The sequence below is a fragment of the Hemitrygon akajei genome, chromosome 31 (assembly GCF_048418815.1).
Source record: "Hemitrygon akajei chromosome 31, sHemAka1.3, whole genome shotgun sequence".
Taxonomy (NCBI): domain Eukaryota; kingdom Metazoa; phylum Chordata; class Chondrichthyes; order Myliobatiformes; family Dasyatidae; genus Hemitrygon; species Hemitrygon akajei.
In genome coordinates this window covers 35,026,015-35,050,832 of record NC_133154.1, presented here as the reverse complement: position 1 = coordinate 35,050,832, position 24,818 = coordinate 35,026,015, and the positions used below count along the sequence as shown (strand labels likewise).

The following is a 24,818-nucleotide window of genomic DNA, read 5'->3' as shown; positions in this document are numbered from 1 at the left end:
GGAGTGTGTGATGGGACGGTGTGGAGGGAGATTCACTCAGTGTCTGACCAGGGAGTGTGTGATGGGACGGTGTGGAGGGAGATTCATTCTGTGTCAGACCAGGGAGTGTGTGATGGGACGGTGTGGAGGGAGATTCACTCTGTGTCTGACCCGGGGAGTGTGTGATGGGACGGTGTGGAGGGAGATTCATTCTGTGTCAGACCAGGGAGTGTGTGATGGGACGGTGTGGAGGGAGATTCACTCTGTGTCTGACCCGGTGAGTGTGTGATGGGACGGTGTGGAGGGAGATTCACCCTGTGTCTGACCCGGGGAGTGTGTGATGGGACGGTGTGGAGGGAGATTCACTCTGTGTCTGACCCTGGGAGTGTGTGATGGGATAGTGCAGAGGGAGATTCACTCTGTGTCTGACACTGGGAGTGTGTGATGGGACGGTGCGGAGGGAGATTCACTCTGTGTCTGACGCTGGGAGTGTGTGATGGGACGGTGTGGAGGGAGATTCACTCTGTGTCTGACCCCGGGAGTGTGTGATGGGACGGTGTGGAGGGAGATTCACTCTGTGTCTGACCCTGGGAGTGTATGATGGGACGGTGTGGAAGGAGATTCACTCTGTGTCTGACGCTGGGAGTGTGTGATGGGACGGTGTAGAGGGAGATTCACTCTGTGTCTGACCCCTGGACTGTGTGATGGGACAGTGTGGAGGGAGATTCATTCTGTGTCAGACCAGGGAGTGTGTGATGGGACGGTGTGGAGGGAAATTCACTCTGTGTCTGAGCCTGGGTGTGTGTGATGGGACGGTGTGGAGGGAGATTCACTCTGTGTCTGACCCCGGGAGAGTGTGATGGGATAGTGTGGAGGGAGATTCACTCTGTGTCTGACCCCGGGAGTGTGTGATGGGATGGTGTGGAGGGAGATTCACTCTGTGTCTGACCCCTGGACTGTGTGATGGGACAGTGTGGAGGGAGATTCATTCTGTGTCAGACCAGGGAGTGTGTGATGGGACGGTGTGGAGGGAAATTCACTCTGTGTCTGACCCCTGGACTGTGTGATGGGACAGTGTGGAGGGAGATTCATTCTGTGTCAGACCAGAGAGTGTGTGATGGATGGTGTGGAGGGAGATTCACTCTGTGTCTGACCCCGGGGAGTGTGTGATGGGACGGTGTTGAGGGAGATTCACTCTGTGTCTGACCCCAGGGAGTGTGTGATGGGACAGTGTGGAGGGAGATTCATTCTGTGTCAGACCAGAGAGTGTCTGATGGGACGGTGTGGAGGGAGATTCACTCTGTGTCTGACCCCGGGGAGTGTGTGATGGGACGGTGTTGAGGGAGATTCACTCTGTGTCTGACCCTGGGACTGTGTGATGGGACAGGGCAGAGAGATTGTCACCCTTTGTCTGACCCCGGGAATGTGCAACGGGATAGTGTTTGAATGCTGCAGTTTGCCCTCACCTCTGATCTTGCATTTCTCTTTGCCCCTACCTGCCCACTCATTTGAATGCGTATTTGCCAGGGCCACTGTTTCTCCACGGCATCCTCTCCCCCGTAAACACGAGCGACCTCTCGCTGACTGCGTCTTCGACCTCTCATTCCACAGCCCATGGGAATATCCCCTGTCGGAGACACAAGGGAGTGGGTGATGGTTGGCACTGGCGATAGTCATCCCCTTGGGTTGGACTGAGTGACTGTTGCTGTCTCTATCACATTCCTACACAGAAAGGGAGGAGTCTCATTCGTAGTATAGATGGCGGTGATGGGAGTGAATGGGAAGGCTTACAATCCCATTGGGAGTGCTGATGCTGTAGTGAAAGGGAAAGGGATGGGGTCCCATTAGGTCGATGGTGGAGTGAATGGGGAAGAGGTGGGGTCCCATTGAGAGTGTGGATGGTGGAGTGAATGGGGAAGAGGTGGGGTCCCATTGAGAGTGTGGATGGTGGAGTGAATGGGGAAGAGGTGGGGTCCCATTGAGAGTGTGGACGGTGGGAGTGAATGGGGAAGAGGTGGGGTCCCTTTGAGAGTGTGGATGGTGGAGTGAATGGGGAAGAGGTGGGGTCCCATTGAGAGTGTGGACGGTGGGAGTGAATGGGGAAGAGGTGGGGTCCCTTTGGGAGTGTGGATGGTGGGAGTGAATGGAAAATGGGTGCAGTCCCATTGGGAATTTGGGTGGTGGAAGTGAACGGAAAGAGGAGATTCCATTGGGAATGTGGACAATGGGAGTAAATGAGGAAGGGATGGGGATGGGGTCCCTTTGAGTGTGAATAGGAATGGTTGGAGTCCAGAAGGCTATGAACAGAAAGGAGCGGGGAGCAGTTTGACAGGGAAGTTAGCCCAATGATGTGGGACCTACCCTCTGGCCTCCTGGTGAGTTGGGTGAGCTCCTCCAGTTGGTTGTAGTTGGCAAAGTAAAAAGTGCGTGGTTCACCCCGGCTAGTGACAAGTTGCTCAAGCTCCTCCTTACTCCCATCGCCAATCCCAATGGCAAATATGTCTGGGACAGAATACAAAGAAAACAATGAGTCTTCTCCCAGCATGCCCCACATCAGAGTGTCTCCAGGCAGCAGCAAGGCATGATGGGAGATACGGGCAGACCAGCATTTATTGTCCATCATCAATCACCCCTCGGGAAAGTGGGGAACTTGCCAGAATTTATTACCCACCCCTGATCACCCCTCGGGAAAGTGGGGAACTTGCCAGAATTTATTACCCACCCCTGATCACCCCTCGGGAAAGTGGGGAACTTGCCAGCATTTATTACCCACCCCTGATCACCCCTCAAGAGGGTGGGGAACTTGCCAGCATTTATTACCCACCCCTGATCACCCCTCGAGAGGGTGGGGAACTTGCCAGCATTTATTACCCACCCCTGATCACCCCTCGAGAGGGTGGGGAACTTGCCAGCATTTATTGCCCACCCCTGATCACCGCTCGGGAAAGTGGGGAACTTGCCAGCACTTATTACCCACCCCTGATCACCCCTCGAGAGGGTGGGGAACTTGCCAGCACTTATTACCCACCCCTGATCACCCCTCGAGAGGGTGGGGAACTTGCCAGCATTTATTACCCACCCCTGATCACCCCTCGGGAAAGTGGGGAACTTGCCAGCATTTATTACCCACCCCTGATCACCCCTCGAGAGGGTGGGGAACTTGCCAGCATTTATTACCCACCCCTGATCACCCCTCGAGAGGGTGGGGAACTTGCCAGCATTTATTACCCACCCCTGATCACCCCTCGGGAAAGTGGGGAACTTGCCAGCATTTATTGCCCACCCCTGATCACCCCTCGGGAAAGTGGGGAACTTGCCAGCATTTATTACCCACCCCTGATCACCCCTCAAGAGGGTGGGGAACTTGCCAGCATTTATTACCCACCCCTGATCACCCCTCGAGAGGGTGGGGAACTTGCCAGCATTTATTACCCACCCCTGATCACCCCTCGGGAAAGTGGGGAACTTGCCAGCATTTATTACCCACCCCTGATCAACCCTCGGGAAAGTGGGGAACTTGCCAGCATTTATTACCCACCCCTGATCACCCCTTGAGAGGGTGGGGAACTTGCCAGCATTTATTACCCACCCCTGATCACCCCTCGGGAAAGTGGGGAACTTGCCAGCATTTATTACCCACCCCTGATCACCCCTCGGGAAAGTGGGGAACTTGCCAGCATTTATTGCCCACCCCTGATCACCCCTCGGGAAAGTGGGGTACTTGCCAGCATTTATTGCCCACCCCTGATCACCCCTCGGGAAAGTGGGGAACTTGCCAGCATTTATTGCCCACCCCTGATCACCCCTCGGGAAAGTGGGGTACTTGCCAGCATTTATTACCCACCCCTGATCACCCCTCGAGAGGGTGGGGAACTTGCCAGCATTTATTACCCACCCCTGATCACCCCTCGAGAGGGTGGGGAACTTGCCAGCATTTATTACCCACCCCTGATCACCCCTCGAGAGGGTGGGGAACTTGCCAGCATTTATTACCCACCCCTGATCACCCCTCGAGAGGGTGGGGAACTTGCCAGCATTTATTGCCCACCCCTGATCACCCCTCAAGAGGGTGGGGAACTTGCCAGCATTTATTGCCCACCCCTGATCACCCCTCAAGAGGGTGGGGAACTTGCCAGCATTTATTGCCCACCCCTGATCACCCCTCAAGAGGGTGGGGAACTTGCCAGCATTTATTGCCCACCCCTGATCACCCCTCGAGAGGGTGGGGAACTTGCCAGCATTTATTACCCACCCCTGATCACCCCTCGAGAGGGTGGGGAACTTGCCAGCATTTATTGCCCACCCCTGATCACCCCTCGAGAGGGTGGGGAACTTGCCAGCATTTATTACCCACCCCTGATCACCCCTCGAGAGGGTGGGGAACTTGCCAGCATTTATTACCCACCCCTGATCACCCCTCGAGAGGGTGGGGAACTTGCCAGCATTTATTACCCACCCCTGATCACCCCTCAAGAGGGTGGGGAACTTGCCAGCATTTATTGCCCACCCCTGATCACCCCTCGAGAGGGTGGGGAACTTGCCAGCATTTATTGCCCACCCCTGATCACCCCTCGAGAGGGTGGGGAACTTGCCAGCATTTATTGCCCACCCCTGATCACCGCTCGGGAAAGTGGGGAACTTGCCAGCATTTATTGCCCACCCCTGATCACCCCTCGGGAAAGTGGGGAACTTGCCAGCATTTATTGCCCACCCCTGATCACCCCTCGGGAAAGTGGGGAACTTGCCAGCATTTATTACCCACCCCTGATCACCCCTCGGGAAAGTGGGGAACTTGCCAGCATTTATTACCCACCCCTGATCACCCCTCGAGAGGGTGGGGAACTTGCCAGCATTTATTGCCCACCCCTGATCACCCCTCGGGAAAGTGGGGAACTTGCCAGCATTTATTACCCACCCCTGATCACCCCTTGAGAGGGTGGGGAACTTGCCAGCATTTATTGCCCACCCCTGATCACCCCTCGGGAAAGTGGGGAACTTGCCAGCATTTATTACCCACCCCTGATCACCCCTCGGGAAAGTGGGGAACTTGCCAGCATTTATTGCCCACCCCTGATCACCCCTCGGGAAAGTGGGGAACTTGCCAGCATTTATTGCCCACCCCTGATCACCCCTCGGGAAAGTGGGGAACTTGCCAGCATTTATTACCCACCCCTGATCACCCCTCGAGAGGGTGGGGAACTTGCCAGCATTTATTGCCCAAACCTGATCACCCCTCGGGAAAGTGGGGAACTTGCCAGCATTTATTGCCCACCCCTGATCACCCCTCGGGAAAGTGGGGAACTTGCCAGCATTTATTGCCCACCCCTGATCACCCCTCAAGAGGGTGGGGAACTTGCCAGCATTTATTACCCACCCCTGATCACCCCTCGGGAAAGTGGGGAACTTGCCAGCATTTATTGCCCACCCCTGATCACCCCTCAAGAGGGTGGGGAACTTGCCAGCATTTATTGCCCACCCCTGATCACCCCTCAAGAGGGTGGGGAACTTGCCAGCATTTATTACCCACCCCTGATCACCCCTCGGGAAAGTGGGGAACTTGCCAGCATTTATTACCCACCCCTGATCACCCCTCAGGAAAGTGGGGAACTTGCCAGCATTTATTACCCACCCCTGATCACCCCTCGGGAAAGTGGGGAACTTGCCAGCATTTATTGCCCACCCCTGATCACCCCTCGGGAAAGTGGGGAACTTGCCAGCATTTATTACCCACCCCTGATCACCCCTCGGGAAAGTGGGGAACTTGCCAGCATTTATTACCCACCCCTGATCACCCCTCGGGAAAGTGGGGAACTTGCCAGCATTTATTACCCACCCCTGATCACCCCTTGAGAGGGTGGGGAACTTGCCAGCATTTATTACCCACCCCTGATCACCCCTTGAGAGGGTGGGGAACTTGCCAGCATTTATTGCCCACCCCTGATCACCCCTCGGGAAAGTGGGGAACTTGCCAGCATTTATTACCCACCCCTGATCACCCCTTGAGAGGGTGGGGAACTTGCCAGCATTTATTACCCACCCCTGATCACCCCTCGGGAAAGTGGGGAACTTGCCAGCATTTATTACCCACCCCTGATCACCCCTCGGGAAAGTGGGGAACTTGCCAGCATTTATTGCCCACCCCTGATCACCCATCGAGAGGGTGGGGAACTTGCCAGCATTTATTGCGCACCCCTGATCACCCCTCGAGAGGGTGGGGAACTTGCCAGCATTTATTACCCACCCCTGATCACCCCTCGAGAGGGTGGGGAACTTGCCAGCATTTATTACCCACCCCTGATCACCCCTCGAGAGGGTGGGGAACTTGCCAGCATTTATTACCCACCCCTGATCACCCCTCAAGAGGGTGGGGAACTTGCCAGCATTTATTGCCCACCCCTGATCACCCCTCGAGAGGGTGGGGAACTTGCCAGCATTTATTACCCACCCCTGATCACCCCTCGAGAGGGTGGGGAACTTGCCAGCATTTATTGCCCACCCCTGATCACCGCTCGGGAAAGTGGGGAACTTGCCAGCATTTATTGCCCACCCCTGATCACCCCTCGGGAAAGTGGGGAACTTGCCAGCATTTATTACCCACCCCTGATCACCCCTCGAGAGGGTGGGGAACTTGCCAGCATTTATTGCCCACCCCTGATCACCCCTCGGGAAAGTGGGGAACTTGCCAGCATTTATTGCCCACCCCTGATCACCCCTCGGGAAAGTGGGGAACTTGCCAGCATTTATTGCCCACCCCTGATCACCCCTCAAGAGGGTGGGGAACTTGCCAGCATTTATTGCCCACCCCTGATCACCCCTCAAGAGGGTGGGGAACTTGCCAGCATTTATTGCCCACCCCTGATCACCCCTCGAGAGGGTGGGGAACTTGCCAGCATTTATTACCCACCCCTGATCACCCCTCGGGAAAGTGGGGAACTTGCCAGCATTTATTACCCACCCCTGATCACCCCTCAAGAGGGTGGGGAACTTGCCAGCATTTATTGCCCACCCCTGATCACCCCTCGAGAGGGTGGGGAACTTGCCAGCATTTATTACCCACCCCTGATCACCCCTCGAGAGGGTGGGGAACTTGCCAGCATTTATTGCCCACCCCTGATCACCGCTCGGGAAAGTGGGGAACTTGCCAGCATTTATTGCCCACCCCTGATCACCCCTCGGGAAAGTGGGGAACTTGCCAGCATTTATTACCCACCCCTGATCACCCCTCGGGAAAGTGGGGAACTTGCCAGCATTTATTACCCACCCCTGATCACCCCTTGAGAGGGTGGGGAACTTGCCAGCATTTATTGCCCACCCCTGATCACCCCTCGGGAAAGTGGGGAACTTGCCAGCATTTATTACCCACCCCTGATCACCCCTTGAGAGGGTGGGGAACTTGCCAGCATTTATTGCCCACCCCTGATCACCCCTCGGGAAAGTGGGGAACTTGCCAGCATTTATTACCCACCCCTGATCACCCCTCGGGAAAGTGGGGAACTTGCCAGCATTTATTGCCCACCCCTGATCACCCCTCGGGAAAGTGGGGAACTTGCCAGCATTTATTGCCCACCCCTGATCACCCCTCGGGAAAGTGGGGAACTTGCCAGCATTTATTACCCACCCCTGATCACCCCTCGAGAGGGTGGGGAACTTGCCAGCATTTATTACCCACCCCTGATCACCCCTCGAGAGGGTGGGGAACTTGCCAGCATTTATTACCCACCCCTGATCACCCCTCGGGAAAGTGGGGAACTTGCCAGCATTTATTACCCACCCCTGATCACCCCTCGAGAGGGTGGGGAACTTGCCAGCATTTATTGCCCACCCCTGATCACCCCTCGAGAGGGTGGGGAACTTGCCAGCATTTATTGCCCACCCCTGATCACCCCTCGGGAAAGTGGGGAACTTGACAACATTTATCACAATTGCCTCCTCAAGAGGGTGGGGGTCTGCCATAACTAATCGCCCATCACAAGACCAAGACAACACCTTTGTGCAGGTGTGGTCTTCCCAGCAACTATTGCCCATCTCTACAATCGCTACTTGCCCCATCAAGAATGTGGGGCTTTGCCAGAGTTTACCACACATCCCTAATCACCCCTTGGGAAGATGGGGGTAAGACCCCCCCAACACATCAACTCCTTGAACCACTTGTGTCACTTCTGATGACAGGGCCCCCAAAGCACCTCTGGTTCCACAATTCAGACCATGAAAGGGAAGGTGATTCATTTCCCAGTAGGGTTGCAAGTGAGGTGAATCTATGGATAGTGGTACAATATTCCCCCCTCCCCACTCAGCTCCCTCAACCACTGCCTTGTCCTTCAGATCGGAAGAGATGGGGGTGACAGACCAACGTTAAACCTTAGCACTGGCGATCCCTCCTCCTCCCTGCCTTTCCAAAGAGTCAGTCCTGCCCCGGTGATGGGACGTATTTACCGAGGTTCTCCTCAGCCCTGGGCACCGCCTCCTTAATCTTCTTCACAACTTCTACAGGATTCCTGCCCACGTTATGTCTCCCTGTCAGACAGAAATACAAAACTCAATGTCAAGTTTATCTTAATTCACACAAGGGACTTGATTTCTAGATTGTGGAACAAGAACGGACCCTTCAGCAAATAAATTAATATAATGCCCACCCCCCACCCAGCTGCTGTACTCAGTCCCCTGACTGACGAAGGCCAAGGTGCCAAATGCCTTAACCAACTTCTCCACTTTCAGCAAACCATTTCCCCGTACCCCTGGGTCCCAGAAGACAAACTGGGAAGGTGGAGGTTTTACCGTCAGTGAGAAGGATGATGATTTGTCGGGTGAGAGTTTCCGGAGGAGTTGCAGACACGGCCTGCCTGATGTACCCCAGGGTGTGGTCCAATGCCCCACTGATGTTAGTGCCCATCTCGGAGAGGTAGGCTGGAATCAACAATGTACAGGTCATGAGTGGGGAGGAGAGGGAGGTAGAGGGGGGAGAAGAGAAGGGGAGGAGTGGGGGAGGAGGCGGGGTAAGAGGGAGGGGCGAAGAGCGGGAAAGAAGGAGTGGACGGAGAGGGTAGGGGTGAGAGGGTAGGGAGAGACAGGGTGAGGGGACAGGAAGAGTAGGGATGTGAGGGGATGAGGGGGGAGTGAGGACATGGTCCTGACCTGTGTAGTTGAAGTCGTGGAAATCCTCGGCGAACAGGGGCTCGGAATTGGAACTGACCTTGAACAGGACACGGGAGGCGAAGCAGAAAGCGTGGAACTGTACGCGGTTCGAGACGGCATGTGTCTGCAGATGGAATGGCGGCTCAGCAGGAGCAGATGGGGAGAATCACATCTGAATAACACCCCCCCCCCACTCGTCCTCCACCCCTCCAGATCATCTGCCATAGACCATGTCTCCCGTCTCACCAGCTCCCCCTCACCCCTCGCCAAAGGAACGGAGATGGGGAGGGACAGGCTGTGGGTGAGAAGATTAGCAGGGGCATTCGAAATAAGGTGCTAAGCCCTTTCTCCCTCCATCCATTCTCTTCTCTCCACACCCATCTCTCCCACTCCCCATCTGTCTCTCCCTCTATTCTTCTTCCTCCTCCACTGTCTCCCTTTCCCTCATTCTCCCTCCCACACACCCTAACCCTCCTTTCCTCCTTCCATCCTCCCCGTTCCTTCTCTCTACTTTCCCTCTCACTCAAACCCTTCCTCTCTTTCACCCCTCCATACAGCTCCCTTTCCCTCTCCCTCTCCCACCTCCATCTCTCACTCTCTCTCTCCCCCTCTCCCTTCTCCCTCTATCTCTCACTCCCTCTCCCTCAATCACTCTCACTCCCTCTCTTGCTTCATCTCTCCATCTGTCTCTGACCCTCTCTCTCTCTCTCCCCATCTCCCTTCTTCCCTTCACCTCTCCATTTCTCTCTGTCCCCATCTTTCCCCTCTCCTTCTTGCTTCATCTCTCCATCTCTCTTTGACTATCTCCGCTTCCCCTCCATCTTCCTCCTTCTCCCCCTGCCCGCCTGCTCTCGCTCTCCCCCCGCCCGCCTGCTCTTGCTCTCCCCCTGCCCGCCTGCTCTCGCTCTCCTCCCGCCCGCCTGCTCTTGCTCTCCCCCTGCCCGCCTGCTCTCGCTCTCCCCTCGCCCGCCTGCTCTCGCTCTCCCCCTGCCCGCCTGCTCTCGCTCTCCCCCCGCCCGCCTGCTCTCGCTCTCCCCCTGCCCGCCTGCTCTCGCTCTCCCCCCGCCCGCCTGCTCTCACTCTCCCCCTGCCCGCCTGCTCTCACTCTCCCCCTGCCCGCCTGCTCTCGCTCTCCCCCTGCCTCCTCCCAGCTCTCACTGAAGTCAGTCTTGTGTATTGGGGTGCAGTGGGGGGGGGGCTTTGGAGAGGCTTGTAAAGAGATTTGTCGGGATGCTGCCTGGATTAGAGGGCATGAGCTAAAAGGAGAGGTTGGACAAAGTTGGGCTGTTTTCTCTGAAGCCATGGGGGCTGAAGGGAGGCCTGATCGAGGTTTATAAGATTATGAGAGGCTCAGATAGAGTAGACAGCTGGTATCTTTTATCCTCAGGCTGGAAATGTCTAACAGCGGAGGGAATGCATTTAGCAGGGGTGGGGCAAGTTCAAAGGAGATGTGTGGCGGCAAGTTATTTTTGCACGCAGGGTGGTGGGTGCGTGGAATGTGGAGTCGGGGGCGGTGGGCAGGCAGATACGACAAGATAGGCACATGTATGTACTGGGAATGGAGGGGTACGGACACAGTGTGGGTGCAGATTACATTAGTTAGGTACTTAATTAGTTCAGAACACTGAGGCCTGGGGTCTAGGGGGCCAGAAAGCCTGTACTTGCATTATAACGTCGCCCTCTGTACAACTTTCAGGGAGGGGGAATCACTGGAGTGACAAGGAAGGGGGGTAATCAGGGCCTCAGTGAACTGAATTTCACCACCACTTGCAAGTTCAGAGCCAGACAAAGATTTGAGCAGCGACCCCCCCACCCCCTCCTCACACCTCCTCCCGCCTCCACTCCACTCTCCCCAGGAATCTGGGATTGGATGGGAGGGGAAGGAGAGAGTGTCCCCTGGAGAGAGGACAGACAACTCCCAAACCTTCTCGCTGAATGCAGCGACAAACTCCAGTGTCTTCTGAAAATTCTCCTCGCCCACGCTGCCAGATGCGTCCAGCAGGAAGTAGATGTGTACACCTGGCAGGACGAAAAGTCCAGAAGTTAATCTGTGGGTTCCATCCCCATGTGGGACACACACTCTACCACTCTGCTGCGGGAACTTCCTCCCTTAACCTTCTGGCCAAGAATCAAGGCTGTCTATCACTGATCTATGTCGTGAAGTTCAGGGTTTACGGCATGCAGCAGCAGTACAGTACAAGACATGAAAAATTACCGTATATTAACATATAATTAATAAATATTGCAAAACTCAAATAGTGAGGTAGTGTTTGTGGGCCAGTCAGAAATCTGATGGTGGAGGGAAAGAAGCTGTTCCTTAAACATTGAGTGTGTGTCTCCAGATTCCTGCACCTCCCTCCTGATGGTAGCAATGAGAAGAGATATCCTGGAGGGTTAGGGTCCTCGGCGATGGATGCTGCCCTCTTGAGGCATCGCCTATTGAAGTTCTCTTCGATGGTAGGGTGGGCTGTGGCTCAGCCTACAACCCTCTGCGGCCTCTTGCAGTCCTGTGTATTGGACCCTCCATACCAGACAGGGATGCAACCCGTCAGGATGCGTAGAACACTGCAATGCAGGAACAGATCCTTTGGCCTGTCTAGTCCGTGCTGACTATTATTCTGCCTGGACCTGTTGACCTGCATCTGGACCGTAGCCCTCCATTCATGTATTTATCCAAACTTCTCTGAAATGTTGAAGTATAGACTCTCCATGGTACATCTGTGGAAATGTGCTAGAATCTTTGATGGCATACAAAATCTGATGAAATATAGCCACTGGTGTACCTTCTTTGTAATTATATCAATACGTTGGGCCTAGGGTAGATCCTCAGGGACATTAATGGCCAGGAATTTGAGGCTGCTGATCCCTTGATGAGGACTGATGTGTGTCCTCCTGACCTCCCCTTCCTGAGGTCCACAATCAGGCCCTTGATCTCGCTGATCCGACATCACCCAAACAACCGATTTATCATCACTTCTGTACGCCTCCTTGTCACCATCGGAGATTCTGCCAACAACAGTTGTGTCAGCAGAGAATTTATAGATGGTGTTTGAGCTGTGCCTGGCCACGCGCTGTGGGACAGGAACAGCTGGGAACAAAGGCATCAAAGACCAGTGGTGCTGTGCACGGAGCAGAGGATACAGGGGGATATAGATCAATTGCAGCTATGGGTGGAGAAACGGCAGATGGAGTTTAATCCGAGTAAGCGTGAGGTGTCGTACTTTGGGAGGTCAGATGTAAAAGGACAGGACACAGTGAAGGGCAGGACACTTCACAGTGTTGATGTATTGAGGGAGTTTGAGGTCCAAGTGCACAGCTCCCTGAAAGTGGTCACACATACCAATAGGCGGTAAATGTATTTGCTGTTCTTGGCAGAATCTCAGATTGCGACAAGGAGCAAGATCGATCAGCTGCTTGAGTGGTGTAGCAACAACAACTTTGCACTCAACGTCAACAAGTCCACGGAATTGACTGTGGGCTTCAGGGTGGGAAGTCAAGGGAACACACACCAGTTCTCCCTCAAGGGTCCGCGGTGGAAAGGGTGAGCAGCTTCAAGTTCCTGAGTGCCAATGTCTCTGCGATCTATCCCGGGCCCAACACGTCGATGGAATCACGAAGAAGGCATGCCAGCTTCGTGCAGAGTTCGCACCTCATGATGAGTTTGAGGAGATTTGGAATGTCACCAAAGACTCTTGTAAATCTCTACAAGCGTAGAGACCATTCTGACTGGTTACATCACTGGGGAGGCTCCAGTGCACAGGATCACAGGAGACTGCGGAGACTCTGCCAGCTCCATCACAGACATAACCCTCCCTACCATCGAGGAGATCTTCTATAGGCTGTGCCTCAAGAAGGCTACATTAATCATTAAGGACCCTTACCACCCAGGACATGCCCTCTTCTCATTGCTACCATCAAGGAGGAGGTACAGGGGCCTGAAGACAGATACTCAATAATTCAGGAAACAGCTTCTTCCCCTCTGCCATCAGATTTCTGAATGAACAATGAACACAACCTCACCACTTTGCTCTCCTTTCGCATTATTTATTTTAAAATGTTGTAACATCTATTAAATTTTTATTATCATCTTGTACTGTTGCCACCAAGCAACAAATTCCACAACATATATCAGTGATAGTAAATGCTTTTCTAAATCTTCTTCTGAAAGAATGCGTACAGCGTGCTCGCCTCCGTGAGTCAGGACTCCGAGTTGAAGAGTTTGGACGTCGCGTTGCCGCTTTATAAAACTCTGGCCAGGCCACACCGGGAGAACTGCATTCAGTTCTGGCCGAGGGTGTGAGAGTTTTGGAGAGGGACAGAAGTGATTCAACCAGGATACCACCTGGATTGGAGGGCATATGAGCTATAGGGAGAGATTAGACAAACTTGAGAAGTTCTCTCTGGAGTGATGGAAGCTGAAGGGAGATCTGATCCGGACCTGGTTAAATATGTGGACAAGAGATTCCGCAGATGCTGGAAATCCAGAGGGATATGGGCAAGCCTAGATGGGAATCGGTGGGAATGGACATTGGGTCAAGGGGCCAGTTTCTGTGCTGTGCGTCTAGGAAGCAACACTATCAAAAACTATAGAGAACTGTGGACACAGCTCAGTACAACACGGAAACCAGCCTCCCCTCCATGGACCGTCTGTACTCAGTAAAGCAGCCAGCACAATCAATCACCCCTCCCATCCCAGACAGTCTCTCTTCTCCCCCTCCCATCGGGCAGAAGATACAAAAGCCTGAAAGCACGTCCCACCAGGGTCGAGGACAGCTTCTACGCTGCTGTGATGAGACTTGTGAATGGAGAGGGGGAGAAATGGAAGAGGGGCAAGAGGAGGGAGAGGAGGAGGCAGAGAGGGGGAGAGATGGGAAGGCAGGGGAGATGGAAGTGAGGGAGAGGATGGAGCGAGGGAAAGGCAGGAGGCCAGGGGAGACAGGAGAGGGGAGATGGGAAGGGGGAGAGGCGAGTGGGTGGGCGGGGAGACACGAGAGGGGAAGAGTTGGGCGGGAGGGGAGATGGAAGGGCAGGAGAGGCAGGAGGGCAGGTGAGACACGAGAGGAGGAAAGGCAGGTGGGTGGGGGAGACGGGAGGAGGGGGAAGTAGGATATGACAGACTGGTGACCTCACAAATTTTTGTACCTTATTGTCTGGATACACCGCACTCTCCCTGTGATTGTAATTCTTCATTCTGTATTCTGTTTTCCCTTTCGTCCTACCTCAATATCTTACCTGGGCCATAATCTCTATGGATGGCATAGAAAACGAAAGCCTTTCACCGTACCTCAGTTCATCTGATGGTAACCAACCAGCCATCTCCTGTGGGATCCTCACACAGACAGGAGGGTTACTGGGGTGGGTGGGTGCCACTTACCTTGTTTAGCATGGCCCAGAATTTCTTCAGAGAGGGTCAATTGGTTGGCCACATCCTTGGCAAAATCAAAGGCATACCAACCTTGAGAGAAGACAGAGTGTGTGTGTGCGTGACCACTCCCTCCCCTACAACCCTCATGTCACCCCTGCCTCCCCTATCGCCTCACCATCTGTCACCCCCCTCCCTCCCCATCTCTGACAAACCCCCCACCTCATCTCTATCAACCCCTCTCTCTCCTATGCCTCTCCCCATCTCTGTGATGCCTCTCCCCTCCATCTCCATCACCCCTCCTTTCCCTGTGCCCCTCCCATCTCTGCGTGCCCCTCCCACCCCCATGCAGCTCCCTGTTTCTGTGATATCCTCCCTCCCCTGCGGTCATCACATCTCCATCAACCCCTTCCCACCCCTGAGTTCCTCCATAGCTCAGTAGCCTTCTCCTCCCCTACACCCCTTCCCGTCTCCCACACCCCCTCCCTGCCAAACACACTCTCTTCCCTCCCTCTTCTGCCGCCCCACCCTTTCCCTTCCTCCTTACTCTCGCAGGTGGTCTCCCTTCCACTCCACCTGCCAGTGGGGAGGCATGTCCTGGTCCGAGAGCCTCTCAGCCCCAGGCCAGAAGAGCACAGGTAGGAGACGGTGTCACCCACATCAAAGCCCCTCACTTTGCGGCTTCCCCCGAGCGGGATCCCCGGATCAGGGCAAAACGAATCTGCTGGGAGCAAGTGAACAGGCTCAGCCTCCAATTCTCACACCTCCAGGACTGAGGCCCACCTTTTCCTCCATTGACCACTAGGCCCGAGATGAGGTATGGGGCTTTCCTGCGGGTTTTAAAGGGATTGATGCCCCGATGGCCAAGTGACCAAATGGCCTAATTATGCTCCTATACCCTATGTCTATGAAACATACTAGAAACATAGAAAACCTACAGTGCAATAGAGGCCCTTCGGCCCACAAATCTATGCTGAACAAGTCCTTACCTTAGAACTACCTAGGTTTTACCAATAGCTCTCTATTTTTCTAAGCTCCATGTAGCCATCCAGGAGTCTCTTAAAAGACCCTATCATTTCCAACTCCACCACCACCACCAGCAGCCCATTCCACACACTCACCATTCTCTGAGTAAAAACTTACCCCTGACATCTCCTCTGTACCTACTTCCAAGCACCTTAAAACTATTCCCTCTCGTGCTAGCCATTTCAGCCCTGGGAAAAAGCCTCTGACTATCCACACAATCAATGCCTCTCATCATCTTGTACACCTCTATCAGGTCATCTTTATGTTTGATGGTTATCCAGACATTCCACCCTGGAAAAACTCATTTCAGGGAGGCAGCACCATCAATCTGCGGTAGACTCCCGGAACTTCCGGGAGAGGTGGGATGTCTGCATTAGACTAGCTCCTTAGCAGCTACCCAGCTAGTTTAAATAATGCTTGCTATGCTAATGAAAGAATGATACATGTTAAACTCGCATCAACAGTGATTTACCCCACCGTGGGCAATAGAAAAGTCACTGTTGCAAACAGTGCAGCGAGCAACACTGTCATTGTTTTGACCCCTATTAGGCAGGGGTACACTTTAGTGTAGTCTGGGGTGAAGTACGTTTTATATTTTCTTTTTTTGAATACTCTGCTATATATCTCTCTCCCCCTTCCCCTTTCCCTCTCCAAAAATCGATTTACGGGATATTGTATATAATTTGCAGGCATCAGGGAGCCGCTATCAATATGCGGGAGATTCCCGGAACTTCCGGGAGAGGTGGGATGTCTGGTTATTTTACATGGGATTGATAAGCTGACAAATAGGCCTAAGATGAAGCCTGGGGCTTTCCTATAGGAGCTTGTAAGGGGTTCATTCTATGATGTCTGTGAAGAGTAAGAACTAGCAGTTGTGCCATTGAGTAATTGACCACTAGGCCTGAGATGAAAACTGGAGCTTTCCTGTGGGTTCTAGAGCATTTGAAAAAAGTTGAATTTCCCCATGGGGATGAACTATCTATCTATCACTGGATGGATCACTGGGTTTTTTTTAACAGTAGGTCTGATTTGGAGCCTAGGGCTTTCCTGTAGGGGTTGTAAGGGGTTTTGTGGCCCACTTTTGTGAGTATTCTGTTAGACATTGACCGCTAGGCTCAAGATGGAGTCTGGGACTTTCTCATGGAGGTTCTGGAGGGTTTGAGGTCCTCCTCCTCACAGGACAGGTCATTGGTTTCTCGAACAATGGGGCTGCCCTGTGGGTTGCAGAGAGTTTGCTGTCCTCCTTGTCTTATGTCAGAAGTCACTGCGAGCAGTGTGAGCAGATCACACTACACTGAACCAGAAGCTCACCAGAAGCTGCATATCACAATGCAGCACACTCCACAAACAATAGCTCACAAGCTATGCTGTTCCTGGATTGTCCATGCTTGGATCTTCTAAAACCAAACCTTAGAAGGAGTATGCAGGGCAAACAGCTCAGGCACTAGGCCTTAAACAAAGCCTAGGACTTTCCAGCCAGTGAGTGGCAGGAAACAAGGACTTTGTGCCCAAAATGTGAGTGAGTGAAACAAGGAACTAGGACCAAAACTGAGCCTACGACTTTCGTGGAGCGAACGGGCCCCAAAGGAGGTGAGATCAATCAGGCAGGGTCTAGGCCCCAAGCAAATCCTGGGACTTTTTTTGAGTATAGAGCCCTATTAGGAACTAGCTCAACACACACAAAATGCTGGATGAACTCAGTAGGCAAGGCAGCAAACTGGAATTATGAACAGACTCAACTAAGCAGGAATTAGGCTCCAAGACTCCGAAGCAAAGTCTGGGACTTTCTTGAGAGGCTTGAGCCCCACTGCGGGTGAGATTAAACAGTTAAGGGACTAGGCCCCAAACAAAGCCAGGGACTTTCCTGAGCAATGAGTGCCCCCTTGGGAGCAGGGTCAAAGAGGCAAGAAACTAGGCCTACAGCAAAGCTTGTTCCCGTGAGATGGCCAGGTGTGGGGTGGGGTGGGGAGGAAGTGTAACCTCAGTCTGTGAGTGTGGGGTGGGGTAGACTCACCTCCGGCATAGCAGATGGCAGCATTTCCACTCCAGCGCCCATTGGAGAGGCAGGTCCGGTTGGGGGAGCCAAGGAGTGCAAAGCCCTGGTTGCAGACAAACTGCACCGTCTGGTTGACACGGTACTGGAGGAGACGCGGCTGGAAGTATCCGTGCTCTAGGAGCATTGGGCTCACGCACCGGTACGCTGTGAAGTGGCGAGGGAGAGAGAGTGTCAGACGAGGGGGGAGAGGGGGGGTGCAGGAAGCGAGACGGAGACAACCCCAGGTCGGTGCAATGCCAGAAAACAGTTGGGACCCCACGTAGCACCAGCAAACAGCCAAGGGCCATGTCTCAGAGTAACCTGGTCCACGTAACACAGTGACCCAGTCGTGGGTCCACATAATGTAGGAATCCGGACAATAAAGGAGCCCGGACAAGGGTCCAGAAATCACAGGAACCCAGTCATGGGTCTACAAAACGCAGGAACCCAGCCATGGGTCCACGAAATGCAGTAGTCCAGTCGTGGGTCCATGAAACGCAGCAACCGGGTCGTGGGTCAACATAATGCAAGAACTCGGACGTGAGTCCATGAAACAAAGTAACCCAGTCTTGGCTCCAGTTATGTATTACACAGAAAAAGAACAATGAGAGGTCTATAAACATTTAATATAAACTTGGTCAGCAGCCTCATGTGTGGCACCTTGTCAAAGACCTTCTGAAAGTCCAAATATATAACATCCACTACATCCCCTTTATCTGTCCTTGTAATCTCCTCAAGGAATTCCAACAGGTTCATCAGGCAGGATTTTCACTGAAGGAAACCATGTTGACTTTGTCCTTTCTTGCCCTATGTCACCAAGTACTCCATAACCTCATCCGTAACATTAGACCCCAACATCTTTCCAAACACTGAGGTCCCCCCTCTCGGTGGGAACAGCAGAAGGGAGTAAGTGAGGTTACAGCCAACCATTTTAATTCCCATTCCCATTCCGACATATTGGTCCATGGCCTCCTCGTGCCACAATGAGGCAAACTTCAGGGTGGAAGAGCAACACCTCATATTCCATCTGGATAGCTTCCAATCTGATGGGATGAATATTAATTTTTCCTTCTCCCTTCCATTCCCCATCTAGCCTCTTACTTCTTCTTCTTACCTACCTGCCAGCTCCCCCTGATGCCCCACCTTCTTTCCTTTCACCCATGGTCCACTCTCCTCTCCAACCTTTCCCACCCGCCTGGCTTCACCTGCCACCTTCAAGCTTGTCCTCCTTCCCCTCCACCAACCTTTTTATTCTGGCCTCTTCCCCCTTCCTTTCTGGTCCTGAAGAAGGGCCTCGGTCCAAAACATCCACTGTTTATTAATTTCCATTGATGCCATCTGACCTGCTGAGTTCCTCCAGCATTTTGCGTGTGTTGCTTTGGATTTCCAGCATCTCCAGAATTTCTTGTGCTTATGATGAAATGTCTATCCTATTTGGTACAGTTGCACCCTTGTGGACTGCTGCAGGAAGGTTCTCTCTGCCTTCCTCGTTAGCTGATGGTCGAGGGCAGTGGGCTGTGAATCTGCGGATATCCTGGTCCGTCCGCTGGGACACCAGCTTCATCAGCCAAGGAATCTTCTGTAGGAATCTTCCCAGCTTCCCTGGGACCTTGTCAATCACCTGACGTTTATGATCCAAACGTCTCCTAACAATTTGTCCATCTGCCAGCTCAATCTCTGCTACTTGACTGTGACAATCCCGGATGGCAGATGCCAGTTTTCCCTCCTCTGCAAGATGTGCGTCTTTGGCACCAAACATTCTCGGACTGGTGTGCATATTGTAATTTTGCTTCATGTCCTCTCGCTGGCTGCAGATTCACTCCTGGACAGTTGGCTCTGGGAGATTGGATGACTACAGTCCATCAAGTTCTTCTACCCACATCCAGGCCTCGTAAAAGTTCAGCTGGCAGTCTCCTTAAACTTGAACTTAAACCAGACCAGTACTGATCTGAAGCATCAGCGCGAAGACCCCACTGATACTTTTGTAAAAGAGAATTTATCGTTCTTTCTTTCTTTATTGACACACACAGCGTGGAGTAGACCCTTAAGCCCCTTCAAGCTGCGTCCCCCAGCAACCCCCAGTTTAATCCTAGCCTAATCACAGGACAACTTACAATGACCAATCAACCTGTCTTTTGACTGTGAGGGGAAACCAGAAACCCACGCAGTCAGGGGGAGAACGCACAGGTCCCTGACAGGCAGCGGTGGGAATTGTACCTGTGTCTCTGGTACTGTAAAGAGTTGTGCTAACCACTACACTACAGTGCCACCCCTCCAATATGATCGATGCAGGACATCTCCAATGGTATCTTTTTAATCCAATTTCTGCCCAGCAAATTAGCCCATTAGTCTCCCCGTCTAGATGCAGGTTCCCCTGTGAGGCACCTCTGCCGTAAAGACACCATGCAGTCTCCAGTGTAGCTACGGAACACCGAGTTCACCGGTTATAATTCTGGATATGGCGAAGGATAATCTGGTTTCCAGGGTGATGGCTGAGCCGGTATCCAGCTCGAATTTCAGGGCTGGTTGTCCACTGTGAGTGCAACCAAGTAAGGAGGCCAGGCCTGGTGTCCATGTCAAGGGTTTGGAAAATAGTGCACACTTCTTCACTCCAGTTGTCTCCTTGTGTGGTTGAATTCTGTCATTTTATGTTGGTGCATTGCTTAATGAAGCACAATTTCTTGAGGTGCCCTACCTTCTGACAGAAATGGAAGACCCTTTTATGATTCTATTATTTTGGAGGGCCTGTCCTGGGCTCAGCACATAAATGCAGTTATGAAGAAAGAACAGCAGTGCCTCTACTTTTTAGGAGTTTGTGAAGATTTGGAATGACGTCTAGGACTTTGCCAAACTTCTATAGATGTATGGTGGAGAGTATATTGACTGGCTGCATCACAGCCTGGTGTGGAAACACCAACACCCTTGAATGGAAAGTCCTACAGAAAGTAGTGGATACGGCCCAGTCCATCACGGGTAAAGCCCTCCCCACCACTGAGCACATCTACATGGAGCGTTGTCACAGGAAAGCAGCATCCACCATCAGGGACCCCCACCACGCTCTCTTCTCACTGCCACCATCAGGTAGAAGGTACAGGAGCCTCAGGGCTCACACCACCAGGTTCAGGAACAGTTATTACCCCTCAGCCATCACACTTTGTTGTGGCGGCTAACATGATCCCTGTGGAGACTATAAGCTGCAGGGTAGTATCTGCTGACAAACTTTGATGTTTTCCAAAGGGTGGTCTTTCTCCAATACTGCCTGAATCCCTGGTGGGAGTGTCTGAATCTGTGGATCATGCTTTGTCCCAGGATGTATTGTGTTTTACAGACAGGAGGCTTTCCTATGTCCTATTATGGGCTCTGGAAAATAAATTCTTGGGTAAGTGCCGCTTTATCGAATTTGCTCAGGGAATATCTTTGCACTAGCATTCCTGTACCACCAGGGTCACCCTTGCAATGAAATCATCTCCTTTCTCGTCGGGGTCTGCCGTGAATGTGAGAGCCCGTGGCACGTGGTGGAGCGTTGCCCAAAGCCTCAATGAGCGTCAGTTCAGATTTGCTCTGGAGGTGCAGGGCACCAGCCTGTTTCTGCCCGAGTCCTCCCAAGTGCACGTGGAGCAATTTGAGTTCCATTACGTCCCCCATTTTGCTGCTGGTGTTAAAATCGTTTGGAGTTTGATGTTTCCTGGGAGGATTTCCTCCATTGCAGCCAAGTTCCAGTGGTCAGTTTTGACATTGCAACAGCCCAAGTGGAGTAGAGAGGCCAGTCTTGTTTCCATCTTTATCACCAAATGTTACGTATGCGCGGAGCAAGACAACACAGTAGTAAGATTAAACGCTGTACTGAGTCACATTGTAACGGTTCACACTGGACATCTTACAGTGTGGGAGAGACAAACCACCCCGCCAAGAGGAAACATATGAATCGGAATCCAGCGCCGAATGAGAGAGCTATCCGTGCATAGCAGTCCAATCAATTCACCACACAATATCTACACACGGGCTCTCACCATTCTCACAATCAATCTGATACAAGTACAGATCCATATAGTGCAGGAACCTGCTCGTGGGTTCACATCCGATGCCGTAAGTTCACTTATCAGAGATGGACTCCGGAAGCCTGCGTATTACAGCGACGGACTCTATAAGCCCACGTTTGGCAGGGATGGACTCCGTAAGCCTGCGTATGGGAGGGACAGACTCTGTACGTCTGCGTATGGGAGGGACAGACTCTGCACATCTGCGTATGGGAGGGACAGACTCTGCACGTCTGCGTATGGGAGGGACAGACTCTGCACGTCTGCGTATCACAGGGCTGAACGCTGGAAGCCCACGTATCGCAGGGACAGGCAAGTCTGTGTAATGTGGTCACCAGTGCTACAGGAACACCACCCTCTCAACAGCCACAATCAGTCCCCATCACCCCCAACACTTCCCACCCCACCCTTCGGACTCACGTCGGCACTGGGCAGTCTGCGACCTCTCCCTCTGTGCGTTGCGCAGAGGGCTCCAGCGTCCGGACTGCATACACACCCTCCAGGCGACGGGAAAGGGGCGGGAGCCAGCCGGACAGTGGTACTCTAACACACTGCCCGGCCGAGGACGCGGGGGGCTGGAGGACCTCCCTCCTGTGATCGGATCCGCCGGACCACAGGTTGTTCCTGGCGGAGAGAGGGGAATCAGTCAGGCTCCAGCACCTCCTCCCATTTCCTCCCTCCTCCCTCTCCTTCTCCACTCCCAACTCAACCTCCTTCCCTCCAGTAACATCTTCCAGCTCCTCATCCACCCCTCACCCCCTCCTCCTTGTCCTGTCACCTCATGCCCCTCCTCCTCCTCCCCCATCGCTCCTCTTCCCATGATCACCTCAATGCACCCAGATGGGGAAGGGAGAAGAGTATGAAGCAATGGGAGGGAGTGACGGTTAAATTGGGCATAGGAGAGTGAGCGGTAGGAGGGAGGGTTATAAAGGGAGGAGATGGGAGGAGGAAGAAAGGGGAGAGGAGGAAGAGGGAGGGGAGAGGAGAGAGGGAGTGGAGAGGGGAGAGGGGTGGAGGGGAGAGGAGAAGAGGGTGGGAGAGAGAGGGGGTGTGGCAAGGAGACAAGAGGAGATTGGGAGAGCAGGAGGGAGAGGGTATAGAGGGGAGGGGGAGAGGGGAGGGTGTGATTGGAGGGGGTGGTGGAGAGGGAGGGGAGAGGGGAGGGCGTGATTGGAGGGTGAGAGGGCAGGGGTGAGAGAGGGGGAGGGACAGGGTGAGGGAGAGACAGGGAGGGGAGATGGGAAGAGTAAGAGGGGAGAGGGGAAGGGGAGTGGAGGTATAGAGGGGAGAGGGGAGGGGGAGAGGGAGAGGGGAGGGTGTGATCGGAGGGAAGAGGGAGGGGGAGAGAGGGGGAGGGAGAGAGGGGAGGGAGAGGGGGAGGGGAGGGAGAGAGGGAAATGGGAAGAGGGGAGAAGGGGAGAGAGGGGAGAGGAGGAGTGGGGAGTAATGAGAGGGGGAGAGACGGGAGAGACTGCGGCAGAGAGGGAAGAGACAGAGGTGGGGTGGGAGAAGGAAGAAGATTGAAGGGAATTTGTGCCCTCTGCCCTCCTCTCTGGGACCCCAGTCCTCGCCGATCCACCCCCTCACCTGTGACATCACCAGTGTGGAAGAGGAGGCTGAACGAGAGGGTGAGGAACCACAGAAAGGGCTCCATCGCTGGAAGTGGAGGATTGAAAGGCCGAGGTATTGTCGAGGGTTCCCATACACACAGTAACAGGAATTACCGGGCCAAAGGTCGATCCCAAGGCCAGATCAGTTCTGATTTCGGAATCCCTTAACCCCCTCTCTTCCATCTCTCAGCCAATCGAGGATGTGGGGAGATGGGTGCAAGGGGAAGAGGGGCAGGAGGAGAGCAAACATGCAAGGGAGGAGGAGGAAGAGGGCAGGGGGGAGAAGTGGAAAGGGGAAAGGGGACATAGGGAGCAGGAGGAAAGTAGTTAAGGGGGATGAGTGGGAAGAGAGGGGAAGGGGCAACGGGGAGAGTGTTGGGTGGTGAGGGTATTGGGGAGGTCAAGAGGTAGTTCGGGGGGAGAGAGGGGAGGGTGAAGCAGAGAATGGGAGTAGGGTGGGGGAGTGAGAGAAGGAGAAGGGAGAGGTTGGGGCAAAGGAAGGGGGTGATGAGGGAGGAGAGTGGTGGGGGTGGAGGGCTTCAATCATAGCACAGCAAAGGCCAGTATAAATAATTACATTTAAGCAGAGCGGCCGTGGTTGGAGTGGGCCAGTGTTAGTCTCGGGCTTCGCCAAGACCAGGCAAAGGCTCGAGGTAAGTTTCTTCCTTTCTTCATCTGATACTGTCGAGCTGGCGCAGTGAGGGTGGGTCCAGGGCTGCTGAGAGATATGGGAAAACTGGGATGACCTCCAGTCTCCCTGATAACCCCTTCGAGGCCACGTTAGGGAACGGGAGCTGCAGCTCGACAACCCTCAGCTCACCTCACAGGATGTGTGGGTAACAACTAGGAGCCATGGCGGGGGCGGGGGGGGGGTAGTTAAAGTTCAAGAGTATTGTCATTCAACCATGTACATGTTTACAGGTAAACAAAGCATCATACCACAGGACCAAGGTGCATCACAGACAGCAATTAAAATATTAACAAAATCATTTTACAGGTAATTAAAATATTCTATTGATAAGTTGAACTAAAGGGCATATATAGCTAAATATAGATCTGCATAATGGTACTGGCGCTGTCATAAGTAATGTGGACTGGGTGGTATCGGGATGTTCATCAGTCTCACAGCCTGGGGGAAGCAGCAGTGACCCAGACTAACAATCCTCATTCTAACCCTGCAGCACCTTCCGCCCGACGGTGGGATTCAGAGAGATTGTGAGAGGTCAGAGGGACGGTAGGGAGTCAGAGGGACGGTAGGAGGTCAGAGAGACCATGAGAGGTCAGAGGGACGGTAGGAGTCAGAGGGACGGTAGGAGGTCAGAGAGACTGTGAGAGGTCAGAGGGACGGTAGGAGTCAGAGGGACGGTAGGAGGTCAGAGGGACGGTAGGAGTCAGAGGGACGGAAGGAGGTCAGAGAGACTGTGAGAGGTCAGAGGGACGGTAGGAGATCAGAGGGACGGTAGGAGGTCAGGGGACGGTAGGAGGACAGAGGGACAGTAGGGAGTCAGAGGGACGGTAGGAGGTCAGAGGGACGGTAGGAGTCAGGGGGACGGTAGGCAGTCAGAGAGACTGTGGGAGGTCAGAGGGACGGTAGGAGTCAGAGGTATGTAGGGAGTCAGAGAGACGGTAGGAGTCAG

General features: G+C 53.5%; 1 protein-coding gene across 2 annotated transcripts in view; it reads right to left on the bottom strand.

Moving 5' to 3' along the window:
• Positions 1 to 23,290, bottom strand: part of LOC140719465 (complement factor B-like) — a 56,504-nt gene extending 33,214 nt beyond the window's left edge. Inside the window, exons 1-11 of one of the 2 annotated variants that reach the window (XM_073034164.1) lie at positions 23,159 to 23,290; positions 21,992 to 22,195; positions 17,514 to 17,699; positions 15,021 to 15,197; positions 14,486 to 14,566; positions 11,036 to 11,130; positions 9,112 to 9,235; positions 8,755 to 8,883; positions 8,413 to 8,493; positions 2,341 to 2,481; positions 1,476 to 1,606 (exon numbers count right to left, since the gene is read on the bottom strand). In XM_073034164.1, coding sequence (XP_072890265.1) covers positions 1,476 to 1,606; positions 2,341 to 2,481; positions 8,413 to 8,493; positions 8,755 to 8,883; positions 9,112 to 9,235; positions 11,036 to 11,130; positions 14,486 to 14,566; positions 15,021 to 15,197; positions 17,514 to 17,699; positions 21,992 to 22,195; positions 23,159 to 23,225 — 1,416 coding nt within the window. In that variant the 5' untranslated portion in view covers positions 23,226 to 23,290. The remainder of the gene's footprint in view (positions 1 to 1,475; positions 1,607 to 2,340; positions 2,482 to 8,412; positions 8,494 to 8,754; positions 8,884 to 9,111; positions 9,236 to 11,035; positions 11,131 to 14,485; positions 14,567 to 15,020; positions 15,198 to 17,513; positions 17,700 to 21,991; positions 22,196 to 23,158) is intronic. The other variant, XM_073034165.1, reaches the window with a different exon arrangement.
• Positions 23,291 to 24,818: the final 1,528 nt, after the last annotated feature.